Source organism: Schistocerca piceifrons, chromosome 5 (genome assembly GCF_021461385.2).
Source record: "Schistocerca piceifrons isolate TAMUIC-IGC-003096 chromosome 5, iqSchPice1.1, whole genome shotgun sequence".
Classification (NCBI taxonomy): domain Eukaryota; kingdom Metazoa; phylum Arthropoda; class Insecta; order Orthoptera; family Acrididae; genus Schistocerca; species Schistocerca piceifrons.
This window is the reverse complement of record NC_060142.1, coordinates 437,167,668-437,184,005: the sequence shown is the minus strand read 5'-3', so window position 1 is coordinate 437,184,005 and position 16,338 is coordinate 437,167,668. Positions and strand designations below refer to the sequence as shown.

The following is a 16,338-nucleotide window of genomic DNA, read 5'->3' as shown; positions in this document are numbered from 1 at the left end:
GAAGAAATTAAGACTTTGACGATTGCCGACGACATTGTAAACTGTCAGAGTTGGCAAATGACTTTGAAGAGCAGTTCGACGGAATTTTGAGTGTAAAAAATGAACGTCAACGAAATTAACTATAGTAATGACGAGTAGTCGAAATAAAGCAGGTGAAGCTAAAGGAATTATGTTAGGAAATGAGACGCTAAAAGTAGCAGATGTCTTTTGCAATTTGGGCAGTAAAATAACACGATGGCCGAATCAGAGAGCTTATGAAATGCAGACTGGCGTTAGAAATAAAAGTGTTTCTGAAAAAGAGAACTTTCTAATATAAATTTAAATGTTAGGAACTCTCTTCTGAAGGCATCTGTCCAGATTGTGGCGTTTTGTGAAAGTGGTACATAAATGATAAATAGTTCAGACTAGGAAATATAGAAGCTTTTGAAATATTGTGCCACATAGGATCGCTGAAGGATAGGCCAGTGACTGGGTAACTGATCTGCTGGATCGAACTGTGGAGAAAAGCATTCAGAAGGGCTCGGTTGATAAGACATATTTTAAGGCATCAAGGAATCACCAGTTCATAGATCTTTTGGTTAACGTTGCTGACTCGATCACGGGGGCACAAGTTCGATTCCTGGCCGGGTCTAGGACCTTCTCCACGCGGGACCGGGTGTGTGAGTATTTTTGGGAAGAAGTGTGTGCGCGCTTGGGGGGGGGGGGGGGGTTAAACTATTGTAGCGGAAACCCACGGCTCAAATACCCTAAGCAAGTTCAAATGGGTGTAGGATGGAGTAGTTACACAGAGATGAAGAGGCTTACTCGGAATAGACTAGTGTGGAAAACAGCTTCAAACCAGTCCTCGGACTTTAAATCACATAACACATAATTCTGACCTGCTAAGCATAGCTAATAGCTAACACTTGAGTACGTTAGTTAATGTACCTCGATATAGTTTTTCAACTAGAGAAGTAAATAGGATTTAATTTCTATAGAAGATAATTCCTTCCATTTCAATATCTTCCGCAAGGAAACATATTCTGATAATGTCATTCCTGCTGACTCAACCCATCCAAAAGCTCATAAATTGGCATTTTTTCATTCCGCCATTCACCGAATGGTAACCACTCCTTTATCACCTGCGGATCAAAAAAAGGAATTGAATGTCATCAAAGCGATTGCGGTTAATAATGGGTATAACCAGAATATGATCGATTACCTGCTCAATAAGAAAATCTCCCAAAAATGTTCGACTTTGAGAAATATTCTCCCCACGGATACCACAGAAACTAAAAAATTTATTTCCATCCCTTTCCTGGGTAACTTATCGTATAGGATTAAACGTCTTCTAAATAAAAAATATAACTGTAACGTCTCCTTTTCTACAGATAACAGTTTAAAAAGAAATCTTGTACAGTCAGTAGAGATTGCCAGCGATTGGTTTTCTAATTCAGGTATTTACAAGCTAACCTGTAATAACTGCCCCTCTTATTATATTGGTCAAACCGGCAGAGCTGTGAAAACACGACATAAAGAACATCTGTTAGGTAAAAAAGGAACGAATACTCGCAACTCTACCTTTGCTGAACACCTCTTGATAACCGGCCATACGCCTAAACAGTTAGAAGACACGGTTATCCTACATAGACAGGTCAAAGGACGGAGACTAGATCCGTGGGAAGAGCTATTTATTTTTAAACATCTAGAGCTCAAAGACGGCAATATTCTGAATGATCAGTTGAACCTTGCCTGTAAACAATTTTTCGAAGGCTTTAAACCCGTACTGTGTAATATATAACATTAATGCTAGTAACCTCAGTAGTCTATTTCCTCAGGAAGCTATAATGCACTTTCAAATCTTCCATTTTACTATCGTTCATATAATGTGTTCTTTTCACGATGTATGGCTGCCACTACAGCGGCCCTCATGTAATTTTCTCTTATTCTATATTACGTAGTAACTGGATTGTAGACCAGGTCTCGTAATTTTCTTAAAAGCCATTACTGATTGTTCTTGATGTTTTGACTTATATACGTTCTATGGGCTTCACTAATATGGTAATATAACTTTATATTTTGCCTATATAGACCATTGCATGTAACTCACGGCGGAAGCGCCACCTGTCTTTTTGATGTATGTATCTACGTTATTATTTCTATACCTCCCACAATGTCATAACGGGAGTGTTAAATGCTTGCCAATTTTTTTATTATCACTCTATTTAAGAACGCATTTAATATTGATGTTTCAAATGTTACTTCAGTACGCCTATCGGCACATAGTTCGCGACATGAGCGCCACCTGCCCTGGCCGCTGTGCTACTACGCTGGCCGATTTTACTCAGTCGCTTAGGCGCTCTGCAACTTCTATGTACCTATTTTAATTGTTTGACAAACCCTGTTGTCAGGGCTATATTTTATATGATTAATGTAACTATGCAGATGTTTGCCTAAACGATAAGGACATATCACTTCATGTTGTTATAATACTGTAAGTACCAAGAATCTTTCTCACATCTTGTAATACAATATTTTCCTAATATATGTTAAACTTTATTCTTGACTCATGTTTCATACCTTAATATATATTACGATGTTCATTGTCCCCAGGCCGTCTTCTGAAGAAGATAGATTTATATCTATTGAAACCTAGGTAAAGATTACTTTATCCTTTGCAACTGGTCGGCTGTTCTTAGTCTGATATAGTTTGTGTGATCCGAGACTGAAAAATTAAATAAAAAAATCTGCTTTTCTTTTAAGGCATCTGCAGTCGTTACCGTAGCAGATGTCTCACTTACCTTTCCTTTCTTCTGGTTCTTAGAGCTCCATGTGCTTCTTTCTACGACGTTTTTCTTTAATCTTTCTTCATTTAGTTTTCTATCTGTCAACTTAAGTTTTCATATGCTTCTGTAACACCATATTTAAAATGCAACTAAAATGAACAGCAATTAATAATTCCGCATATTATACATTTGTAGTTATTGTCTGAGAGAGCGTACGGTTTTGGAAATGTCACGTACGATTTAGTTCCAACTGTTACATTTGTTTGGCATCCTGCTGCCGGGATCTGTTAGGATGTGTGACATGTATTCCGTAGGTTAGGAAATACCGTTAATCTCAGCAGCACTGGACCAGTGTTTGTATGAGAGACATAGACACTTTGAGACACGAATAAAATATGAAGTCTTTTTTTCAGCGAGCTCACACCATGTACGCATGTGCGTTACAGGGTGGCTATTCCGTATTTTTATTACAATACCTTTCGCTTTACACAGGGCGGTACAACAGACATTATTATTCAACAGAGTTACAGGAACAGAATTTGGATCAAACACCTGTATACACGCATATATTTCCTTCCGACGCATTTCAGAGATAGACCGCGTTTGCCGTACAATGGCTAGTGGCCTTCCATCTCTCCTTCAAAGTTCTGTGCTCTGAACATCTTTGCTGCCTCGAAAGGGTACCACTGAATTATCGATTGGCTGCTGTCAGTTACGAGTCTCTTGAGCGTTTGTGATTACAGTGCATCACAGGGAAACATAAATCCATTTTGCATCGAGTAAGATTCGCTGTAAACTTGCTTGCTGGTTCACGTAACAGCTCCCAAGCGGGCTTCCATCGACGATGAAACTAGTTCCCTACAGAGAGCTTCATCTACTTTCGCGTGAGAGCTCCGGTGCTTTTGCACTTGAGGGATTCTGTGAATGCTACCTGTTCTGGCAGTCAGTAGTACTGTCTACGTCTGAAAGGTGCGGCCTCATCGCAAGTGCATCCACGCCAGGGAGGCACTCGTCTAGGAAATAACCTCAAAGTGCGTCTTAGTTACCATAGATATCACCACAGTGGAAGATAAAAAAAGCATTGTTGTTTTAAATGATACATATAGGGGAGAGTCTTTAGAGTTTGAGAAACCTCCCAGTTCTAACAAACAAGAGTAATTGAAGCGGACATTTTACAGCGAAACTATTTTCGTTAGGCCTTACATAATGAGTCTCCTTTGCCGTGCGAGCTGGCCGTCGCAGCTTACTACTAGACAACAATCAAGCACGTCAACTTGAAAACTTACGGCGAATCTCACTCAATGTGAGACGGGTTCTAGGTAACTGTTTCATTGTGTGAAAGGAAAGATAGGAGGAAGGAAGGTTATGGCTGAATGTCATTGACGGGACGTATTACACTTGTAACCTCGCAACAGATAAATTAAAATTTATAATAACCTCCCAACAGTAAAAAATATAACTATAACATTGACATTTAGCGTAACCTAGCGACAGTTTATTATTCCGTAACCTACCAATAACAAAAATGTGACTGATGACTCAGTAAAAATGTGGGTCACTTATAACCTTTCAATAATTGACTGTGAATTTAAACTGGTAGATTTTGGAGGTCAGCAGTGCTGCGTCATGGCCCTGAAAGATCATACTGAATACATTGAAAATTCTTACCTCAATGAAGTCGCCGGATAACGCATACATATCTGCTCTTGTAATAAATTTTTCTGACACAGCCCAGTGCAATGCTGGCCGATAGATTTGTCATGTATAAAAGGAAACAACTGATTTTTCTTTACAATAATCGGAATGACCATGGATTGGAGAAATTAGTAAATTCTTTAAATTGAGATGAATTATTGTCAAAAGTTAATTTTTATAAAAAAGATTATTATTAAGAGATTTTTTAAACATTTACATGGGACTTGATATAACAATACTACATATGCGCGAGGCTGCTTTTACCTTATATCGCTCAGGCTCCGCCATCGCTCCCCACGACCAGCCCAGCCAACTTCATACACACGACTGCTAGTTACTACTACTCCTACTGCTACACAGTTCCGACTGCTGACAACAGTACTCTCTGGTCTGAGATTCTCTTATGCCTTACATATCGCAGGCAACAAGTGAGCAATCCATCGAAATTACATCTGCTCGAGTGCGCTAGCAACAAATTCCTTAATCATGGACTTCTTACACACTATTCTACCTAGTACCCCTCTTCTTCCTTTTTTTTTTTTCTTTCGTTCCTTCCTTTCTTCGTACAATACACAGAAGACCAACTGATCCATAATTGTATCTCTCACTGGCGCAGTGCGGATTGTAATTAGTAATACAATAGTAATAAAAGAGAGTGAAGCACCTGGAAGGGGAGGAGGAAGAGATATAAATCTTCATTGCTTTAGAGAGTATGTGATGTTATTCCGGTGATTACAATATCGAGTCAAATTTACGAAACACTTGGCATTATGAAACCATTTATCAGTGTGACGTTTCGTCCCTCTGGCCTGGATGAGTGCACTGATTAGGTTAGGAAGGGTGTCGTGAAGCCATTGTATGCTCTCTTGATACTGACAGCCCCAACTGCTTTAATTGGTTTTTGATATCCTAGATACTGGCACTGGGTTAGAGTCGACATGCGAGCTCGTTCCACACATGTTCTCATGGAGTATACATCTGCCGGGACGTAAATAATGGTTGTATCATTCGAACTTTACACGCAAACGGAGCATCTATATTTTTTATTTGCGTTTACTTACATGTAGGACGAGGAATCTACTGACCAATCTGCGGACCTTGCAAGTCACCGGAGTACCTCAACATCATTCAGACAGCTTATAGAGACACGTGCCGTTTGTTGATGACCATAGTCTTTTTGGCATCACGATATTGTCGCATGAGAGGTAGCATATTGCGACGCAAGATGCACGTGAAGTACAGCTCTGCTCTCCCTAAATCACTATCAGCCATGACGTGAAGTCATACCCGATGGCTCCCTCCCCACAACATAACGCCAGGAGTAACACGGATACGCCTCTCCAGAACATGGGAAGAATATATCATCTCCCCATATAGCTGTCGTACTAGTCGACGATAGTATTCGGATTAACACAGAACCGCAATGTATCGCTGAACACAATGCGATGGTATTCATCAGCATTCCATGATTACCAGTCCACGGCACCACTCCAAATGCGATAGTTTGTGTTGTGGTGTTAACACCAGCATTCGCATGAGACTGTAATTCTCTAGTCCTGCTGCTGCTAGTCTCTCACCAAGCGCGAGGGATGACACATAATGTTGCAGGAGCCCATTACTTGCTCTCGGATGACAGACGCTGAGTTTAAAGGGTTACGACGTCCTTGGTACATTATACAGCCATCCTCCCTCGAGTCAGTAAGACATAGTCGACTGGGACATAGACGATGAGTATCTCTGCCCTCACGTTCCCATAGAGTCACACGTCAGGCTACTGGCACAACCAAACTCCCCACAAAACTGAATGCTGCACGATTCGATCTGCCCTCCAAATGGAGACCCACAGTAAGGCTCCTTCAAACTCTGTCATCTGCTGATAACGCTGCCTCACCCGAGTAGGGGGCATAGTCGTGTCCTTGAAATTGATTACTCAACATCTGATGCCTTCACGCTAGTTATACAATGTGAGTCACTAACTATTGCCACCTAGAATAACTCCGAAAGTATGATAGCACCTGAAAAGTTTGTGGGACAAACACTGCGTGGGATAACGGGGTTCATAACATGGCGTCGGTTTTTTGTTGCTGGATGGGGTCGCGTCAGAGATATGAAGGTCAACTTTCTCTTTTTAAATTGGATGCTGTAGTTTGGTACTTATTTTCTGATAGCTGCTATCGAGACGAATCCAATGATGTGTAACAGTAAGGTCTTTGAAGGTCAACGAAGTTCAAAAAGGTGGCATGAACGTCCGTTTACAGAAGGTGTTCGAAGTGATGACCATTGGTATCAATGCAGTGCTGCAGTCTTCGTTTCATGGATTTAGTGGTGTTCCTTATCACTTCAGCACTTATCGAAGTACATGCTCTGACTATTCTCTCTCGTATATCATGCAAATAGTAAATATTCTCCGAATACGGCGTATCCATCTCACACCATTGACATGGAAACACCATTCGACGGTGTCGCAGTACAACACTAATAGGAACGGTAAGACTAGTGTCATCGAATCAAGCGAATGTGAATGATTTACTCCTCCGAAGAACAAGTCGATATGGTTCTCATTTACGGAGAATGCCAACGAAATTCAGTGAGAAGTAGAGACTTATACGCTGAAAGGTATCCTCAGCGTACTCACCCTACAAGTCGTACATTTAAATATGTGTATGATAAATTGAAAACAACTGGATCTTTAACGCATCGGAAACATATCCGGCAAAGAAAAGTTACTAACGAGGAAACGGAAATTGGTACTCTTACCACTGGTTCGAGATCCTTGTGTTAGATCGCGTCAAATCGCAAGGGTATCTGGCATGAGCCTGAGTAATATTGTTCGTGTTCTGCATCGCCTAAATATCATCATATCAGTCTCCAGCAAGAATTAACTGTTACGGATTGTATGCATCGCATTGAATTCTGCCGATGGGATCAACTTCAGATTCAGAGGGATGACACATTTATTAATTTGATTTTGGTTCAAATGGTTCAAATGGCTCTGAGCACTATGGGACTTAACTTCTGAGGTCATCAGTCCCCTAGAACTTAGAACTACTTAAACGTAACTAACCTAAGGACATCATACACATCCATGACCGAGGCAGGATTCGAACCTGCGACAGTAGTGGTCGCGCGGTTCCAGACTGTAGCGCCTAGAACCGCTCGGTCACTTCGGCCGGCAATTTGATTTTATTTACTGACGAGGCTACATCACGAACCATGGAAACGTTAATTTGCATAACATGCATTATTGGGCAACTGAAAATTCATGTCGGCTGCGACAAGTTGCACACAAAAAACCGTGTTCGGTGAGTGTATGGTGTGGTATTCTGGAGGACAGAATTATAGATCCCAATTTCATCGGAGGAAATCTTAATGGTAGGAAGTATACCACATTCCTGCAAGAAACATTAGGTCTCATATTGGAAGAAATACCTTCAGGAACAAGGAACAGAATGTATTACCAATACTATGGATGTGCGGCACATTTTTCGCTGATGGCTGGAAATGAGCTGCAGAGACAATTCCCATATCGTTGGATTGGACGCGGAGGAGATGTGTCGTGGAGGACTGGTTCGCCAGACTTGACGCCTCTGGAGTTTTCCTTGTGGGGATTCGTAAAAGACATTGTTTATAAAGACGTTCGAACTACACCTCAAGATGTGCGAGATAGAATCCACGCTAAGAAGATTGCAGGACTGCATTGATACCAATGGTCATCACTTCGATCACCTTCTGTAAATGGATGATCATGTCACCTTTGTGACCTTCATTGACCTTCAAAAACCTTACTGTTACACATCAGTGGATTCGTCTCGATAGCCGCTATCAGAAAATAAGCACCAAGCTATAACATCCCCAAAAAAAAAAAAAATAAATAAAAAATTGAACTTCATTTCTCTGAAACGACCGCACTTACAACAAAAACCCAACGTCGTATTATGACCCCCGCTGCCCCATGCAACTTTTGTCCCACAAACTTTTCAACTCCTACTTTCGAAGATATTCTCGGTGGTAAAAGTTAGTGGCTCACTCTGTATACCCAACCGGTCATCGTAACAACACTAATGGACTTTGGAAGCTGTTCCAACAGTCACAGAGAATTACCGCTCAAATCATTTACGCAGCCACCAGTGATGTGTCCGCATAGGAAATTACATTTACATTCGAGCTGGTCTTCTGAGTGCTTCACTTTTTTATTAGGCGGTGTATTGCAAAACAGTACACTGAGGTGACAAAAGTCATGTGATTCCTCCTGATATCGTGTCGGACCTCCTTTTGCCTGGCATACAGCAGCAATTCGACGTGGCAGGGATTCAACAAGTCGGAAGTCCCTTGCAGAAATAATGAGCCGTGCTGTCTCTGTAGCACTTCATAATTGCTAAATTATTGCCGGTGCAGGATTTTGTGCACGAACAGATCTCTCGATTATACCGCATAAACTTTCCATGTGATTCATTTGAGGTAATCTGGCCAGCGAAATCATTCCCTCAAATTGTCCAGAATGTTCTTCAAACCTGTCAACAATCGTGACCAGGTGACATGGCACGTAGTAATACATAAAAATTCCATATGTGTTTAGTAACAAGTCGGCGAAAATAACGATTTCTCGTCAATGATCTGTTCATTATGGAACCACCACCAGTCAGCATAGTGCTTTGTTGACAACGTGGGTCCGTGGCTTCGTGGGGGTCTGTGTCACACTCGAACCCTACCATCAGCTCTTACCAACTGAAATCAGAATTCATCTGACCAGGCCAAGGTTTTTGAGTCGTCTAGGGCCCAAACGATGTGGTCACGAGCCCGTGAGAAGCACTGCAGGCGACGTCGCGCTGTCAGAAAAGGCACTCGCGTCGGTTGTCTACTGCCATAGCCCATTAACGCCACATTTCGCAGCAATGTCTTCACCGATACGTTCGTCGTACGTCACGCATTGATTTCTGAGGTCATTTCACGCAATGCTGCTTGTCTGTTAGCAGTGACAACTCTACGTTAAATGAAGGCCGTCGGCCAAAACATCGCCCGTCGTGAGAGGTAATGCCTGAAATTTGATATTCTCGGCACACTTCTGGCACTTTGGATCTCGTAATATTGAATTCCCTAACGATTTTCGAAATGGATTGTCTCATGCATCTAGCTCCAACTACCATCGAAATTATGTTAAAGCCCGTCTTGCGGCCATGTTCACGTCGGAGACCTTTTCACATGAGTCACCTATGTACAAACGACAGATTTTACACCTTGTGTTCACGATACTACCACCGTCTGCATATCGGAATTACGTGACTTCTGCCATCTCAGTGTAGTAAAAGATTTCCAGTGATTTAAAGAGGATCTAAGGAATGTAGAGTAAAAGATAGTCGTGAGGTATTTTGCTCACTCCCTGAAAAAGGTGTGCTTCGTATTGGTTATGTATCTGTATATAGATCTTACACAGCAAACCAGAGGATATAGTGGCTGCTTGACTACTGCGGCAGTGACGTTCACCAGACACAGAGACGTCCACGTTCGCCACTTTGTGTAGGGACGGCCGGCTGCGCGTGGACGACGAGGTGGTGAACGTGGACGGGCGGCTGGTGCGCGGCCTCGCCACGCTGTCCGAGGCGCGGGCTCTGCTGACGGACGCACGCCTGCCGGAGGTGGAGCTGGTGGTGGCGCGCGACGAGCAGCCGCCCCCGCCGGCCCCACCCGCCCCCGGGCAGCCACCCAGCCCGCCCCCTCGCGCCGCCAGTCCTTGCCCCAGCGGGCGCATCAGCCCGGCGCACTCTGAACACCACAGGGCACCTGGTGAGTACAGCCAGACAGTCAGTGGCACTGCTGGAGTTAACACTGGGAAATACACACGGGAGTTCGCAGGGTTCTCTCCTCGTAGGAGGACGGAACCTCAGTACAAACACTGTACAAAGATAAATCGTAATGATATGGAATGAGTCATTTTACGTTCACATTGCAAATTAATTTGTGCATAACGTTACAATCTGAACACATTTTTATATTTATATTTTTAAAGAAGAATGGAAAGATGACGTACATACGTGAGTTAGTAATACCTACCCACCACCATTTAAGCATTACAATGATATAAATTCTTCATCGGAATAGAAGTTGTCCAGGAGAAACTTTCTCAGTTTGTTTTCAAATTTTACTTTCCTGTCTGTCAGACATTTTATATCACTGGGTAAATCATCAAAAATTTTGGTTTCAGCATTGAGCACCTCTTTTTGTGCTAAAGCCAACCTTAATGTGGAAGTAATCAATGTCTTTTTTCCTTCTTGTATTGTAATTGTAAACAGCATTACTCCATTTGAACTGTACTGGATTATTTACAACAAACCTTATGAGAGAATAAATATATTGTGAAGCAGTAGTCAGAATACCCAACTACTTGGACAGATGTCTACAAGATGTTAGTGGATGAGTACCATATATTATTGTTGCAGCACATTTTTGAGCAACGAAGACTCTTTTTTTAAAGATAGTCTACCCCAAAACATTATTGAATGAAAATAAGCAAAATTTGTTAACCTACTGCTTTGCCTCTTCCCAAGATATGCAATGATCCTAAGAACAAATGTGGCTGAAATAAGTTGTTTTAGGAGTTCCAAAATGTGCTTTTTCCATATTAAATTCTCATCACGATGAACTCCTGAGAATTTTGAAGTTTCCACCTTATCACTTATTTCCTCAGCATGTGCTACACTCATTACTGGTGTAGTACCCCTATATGTTCAGAACTGAATGTTCTGAATCTCCATTAAAATTCAGGATGAGATCATTCGCAGAATACCTGCCAATGAGGCTTTTAAGAATTTTGTTTACCATTACTTCTGTTTCTAAGTGTATGCTTGGGTCGATTCAATACTAGTGTCATCTGCAAAAGAAGTAATTCTGCTCGTATATAAGACGGAGATTCCTTTACAGCTATGACGAATAATATTGGACCTAACACTGAACCTTGGGGAACACTGTACATGATTTCTCACCAGTCAGACTTACGTCCCCGGACATGACAACCATCTGCATCCATGTCAGCCTGAACCGAACTAGAGATATCATTTCATAATTGTTATCAGCACTTTTCGAATATGGAATGATCAACTGTTGTGACACGGTTCGTGCACAATATGTTCAGTATTCTCAGCCCTAAAAACAGTAACTTCTTCAACTATTTGTGGCGCAATCGGTCTTTCCCAGAAGCAACTCCCAAATCGTCAATTGATTCGAGTTTCGATTTATGTTCTTCAATCCCAGTGCGGAAAGAGGACCTCTCTGTATTCCTTTAATGCGCGAAGAGCAGTAGCACTATTACCCTGCAGGCCCCACCCCCGTCGAGCGTTTGAGACGGGACGTCAAAAATTTTTAAAAATTAATTTTTCAAAAATATGTTCATTTTGTAGCGCATATCTTTCTGAAGAATTTGATACCTAAAACATATATGTTCGACGAAATATAAGACATTGTATTTGGTCTTAATGTGCCAAAGTCCCACACCTATTCACACAGCATTCTTCTATCGCTCGTCGCTGTATTTCGCTCAGTGGAATTCAAACGTGTGTATTTTGTAATAGAAGCCATCAAACCTGTATTCAGAATGGTGGAAATTAAAACGTCCTGCTGTACGTCTGTTGCTCCCAGTCGGCCTGTTTGGCCGCCATTTAAAAAGCTCACCATTAATACTGGTAGGAGAATAAGCACTCTTCAGAAAATTTGCATCCTTCATTGCGTATTAGCTTATAACTTTCTATTTTGTGTGGCATAAAATTAGATATGGGAAAACATAAAACCATTAAAGACAAGAAACAAGCAAGACAGTACCTATATCTTCAATTTTTTACCCTCTAATCTTGCTATAGCTTCATATGGCATGCTTTCCTTTCTGCGAAAATTTGTTACACGTTTTACCACATAAAATTCAAAAAGTGGTTGCCTAATACTGAAAAAGCTGTTAATACGAATATTACCCATGACACGTGTGGTATGTCGATTTGATTACGTCTATTTTGTCGTCGTCTGCTAGATAAAACGAAATTGGCCTTTGTAATATTGCAGCAATTGTAACACGTTCCAAATAGCGAGACTGTTTTGGCACAAATGGCCATTTTTTTCTAGCTCATATGTTAATAATACTATAGCAAGTAATTCACGAAGTACCAATATCAAATGCCTATTGGGCCTACTTCAAGCAAAAAGTTTTATGTTAGGAAATAGTTTCACATTTCATTCATACTCTCCAGTTTCTCAAGCACGAGATCGAAAAGTAGTAGTACGAAATTCAAATACACTACCGGCCATTAATATTGCCACACCACGAAGATGACGTCCTTCAGAAGCGAAATTTAACCGACAGGAAGAAGATGCTGGGATATGCAAATGATTAGCTGTTCAGAGCATTCACACAAGGTTGGCGTCGGTGGCGACACCTACAACGTGCTGACATGAGGAAAGTTTCCAACCGATTTCTCATACACAAACAGCAGTTGTCCGGCGTTGCCTGGTGAAACGTTGTTGTGATGCCTCATGTAAGGAGGAGAAATGCGTACCATCACGTTTCCGACTTTGATAAAGGTCGGATTGTAGCCTATCGCGATTACGGTTTATCGTATCGCGACATTGCTGCTCGCGTTGGTCGACATCCGATGACTGTTAGCAGAATATGGAATCACTGGGTTCAAGAGGGTAATACGGAACACCGTGCTGGATCCCAACGGCCTCGTATCACTAGCAGTCGAGATGACAGGCATCTTATCCGCATGGCTGTAACGGATAGTGCAGCCACGTCTCGATCCCTGAGTCAACAGATGGGGACGTTTGCAAGACAACAACCATCTGCACCAACAGTTCGACGACGTTTGCAGCAGCATGGACTATCAGGTCGGAGACCACGTCTACGGTTACCCTTGACGCTGCATCACAGACAGGAGCGCCTGCGATGGTGAACTCAACGACGAACCTGGCTGCACGAATGGCAAAACGTCATTTTTTCGGATGAATCCAGGTTCTGTTTACAGCATCATGATGGTCGCATCCGTGTTTGGTGACATAGCGGTGAACGCACGTTGGAAGCGTCTATTCGTCATCGCCATACTGGCGTATCACCAGGCATGATGGTATGGGGTGCCATTGGTTACACGTCTAGGTCACCTCTTGTTCGCATTGACGGTACTTTGAACAGTGGACGTTACATTTCAGTTGTGTTACGGCCCGTGCCTCTACCCTTCATTCGATCCATGCGAAACCCTACATTTCAGCAGGATAATGCACGACCGCATGTTGCAGGTCCTGTACGGGCCGTTCTGGATACAGAAAATGTTCGACTGCTGCCCCGGCCAGCACAATCTCCAGATCTCTCACCAACTGAAAACGTCTGTTCAATGGTGGCCGAGCAACGGGCTCGTCACAATACGCGAGTCACTACTCTTGATGAACTGTGGTATCGTGTTGAAGCTGCTTGGGCAGCTGTACCTGTACACGCCATCCAAGTTTGACTCAATGCCCAGACGTATTAAGGCCGTTATTACGGCCAGAGGTCGTTGTTCTAGGTACTCATTTCTCAGGATCTATGCACCCAAATTTTGTGAAAATGTAATCACATGTCAGTTCTAGTATAATATATTTGTCCAATGAATACCCGTTTATCATCCGCATTTCTTCTTGGTGTAGCATTTTTAATGGCCAGTAGTGTATAAATTTGTAATCGTCTTATTCTTCCATATAATTTGTGTGCTGTCCTTCCTCGTTCTTACAAACAGTCTAGTTATCATTAATTCTGTAACTTTTCCTGCTATTCTCAAAACACCGAGCGAGGTGGCACAGTGATTAGCACACTGGACTCGCATTCGCGACGGTTCAGACCCGCATCCGGCCATCCTGGTTTAGGTGTCCAGTGATTTCCCTAAATCGCTTCAGCCAAATGCCGGGATGGTTCCGTTGAAAGGGCACAGCCGACTTCCTTCCCCACCCTTCCTTAATCCGATGGGACCGACTACCTTGCTATCTGGTCCGCTCCTCTAAATCAACCAACCATTCTCAAAACTTATTCTCCGGAGCCCCCCCCCCCCCCCCAACTTCACAAAACTTGCCACAATCACCACTGTAGTTATCCCGCGTTTATTCTCCGGTTAGGTATTATTACGTGTTCATACAACGCTTCTTCCGCGCTAATCTGAGAATAGAAGTTCAGCCGCTGCTAACCAGGGACTGTACAAAAAAAAGGCTCTGAGCACTATGGGACTTAACATCTATGGTCATCAATCTCCTAGAACTTAGATCTACGTAAACCTAACTAACCTAAGGACATCACACAACACCCAGTCATCACGAGGCAGAGAAAATCCCTGACCCCGCCGGGAATCGAACCCGGGAACCCGGGCGTGGGAAGCGAGAACGCTACCGCACGAGCACGAGCTGCGGACCAGGGACTGTACAACAGGCTCTTAGAAGTGTAGCGATATGGCATAAATTTCTGTCAGAATTTCATTTTCTTGGATACAAAGAGAAGATTAATATCTAATCTTACTTACCGGTTATTCCTGTTAGTCGTTTATCCATTCTGGTAGTCTTAATCTATGGATTTCGCTAATAATTATAACATAGCTGATCATTCGCACACCCAATCAACCATGTAAACAAACAGCTATTGGCATTTACTCGTTGGGATTTATCCGTCTCAGCTCGTAAAGCCCGCCCCCCCCCCCCCCCCCCCATTTCGTCTGTGGGAAAGCTTTTTGTTCCTATATGCGACGGGGTTCCCACTGGCAAATGCATAATGTACACTATACACGCATTCAAAAATCAACTTATGATTCGTTCAGAAATCATCTTAGAATGTGTTCAAAATTGTTCAAAATCATATGAATAATCGATAGATCAACGTGCGCTTGATGCTAAGTGCTTTATGAAGCAAGGTTCTTTTCTTCACGAATAAGAATTTGGCGCCCCTTGAAATTATCATCCGGGGCAAATACACTGGTTTGCTCCACCCAGATCCAGGCCTATTCTTACTAGTGCAGCCACACGCTACACGTCTGTTCACGCCACTGAATGAAGTGCCCATCTAGAGCTTGAACAGAAACAGAACGTATAGTATAGGTCACATTGGCTGCTCAAGACGCTTCACTGGCAGTAGCTTAAAACTTCCTTCCCCGGTGATACCGTCATTTTCGTCGTTTGCTGCTTCAGCTGCAAATGATGATTACCGCCTGATTTGTTTCCCCGTCCGTCAAAGTACGTCGCTCCAATCATCATCAAACACATTTTTGGTGTGATACTTGACCTTTCTAGTTTCCTAATGTTACCTCACTGAATCCTAATATCACGCCAATAAAATAAACCCCACTGCATTAGTGATTAGCGGTTTTTGCTAGTAGCATCGAGGTCAAGGTCTGGAGTGGGTCTCTCAGCAATTGGAGGCCAACTGAGAAGCTATTTGAATAGAGAACCAGCGAAAGTGATGTTCAAGTCGCCGAAGTAGTGTTTTACGTGGAAGAATTTCCACGAGGCTAGGTGACGAACGAGGTTTATGTAGTAAGAGAAAAAGCATCAGACTTTTTCGGGTTAGAGTACGAGATTCCTGACGTATTGTGACTATTGATGTTATTCTTTGCAAGACTCCAGGCAAGTTCTATAGGAATTTAGGTCCAGATTGTACGGCGCAAATAGGAAGGGAATCATTTTCTTCGTAAGTTTTGTCAGTGGAATAAGCAGAAGAGGGTTGATGGTCCTTAATTAATGCCAAAAGTTCGGTTTTCCTTCTCTTTACGAATTTTAATTATTTTTCTCTCCATTCCAAAACGATAGTCTGACTTTTTTTATTGTAGCCACAGAAGAGAAGTGAATACAAACCGATACTCAGCTTTCACAACAATGAAACGTTGACCGGCACTTT

At 42.4% G+C, this 16,338-nt stretch overlaps 1 protein-coding gene across 1 annotated transcript in view; it reads left to right on the top strand.

The window, feature by feature from the left end:
* Positions 1-16,338, top strand: part of LOC124799063 (proline-rich protein 36-like) — a 488,916-nt gene that overhangs the window by 363,674 nt on the left and 108,904 nt on the right. Inside the window, exons 10-11 of the mRNA XM_047262601.1 lie at positions 9,979-10,152; positions 10,234-10,241. Of these exons, the coding sequence (XP_047118557.1) occupies positions 9,979-10,152; positions 10,234-10,241 (182 nt within the window). The remainder of the gene's footprint in view (positions 1-9,978; positions 10,153-10,233; positions 10,242-16,338) is intronic.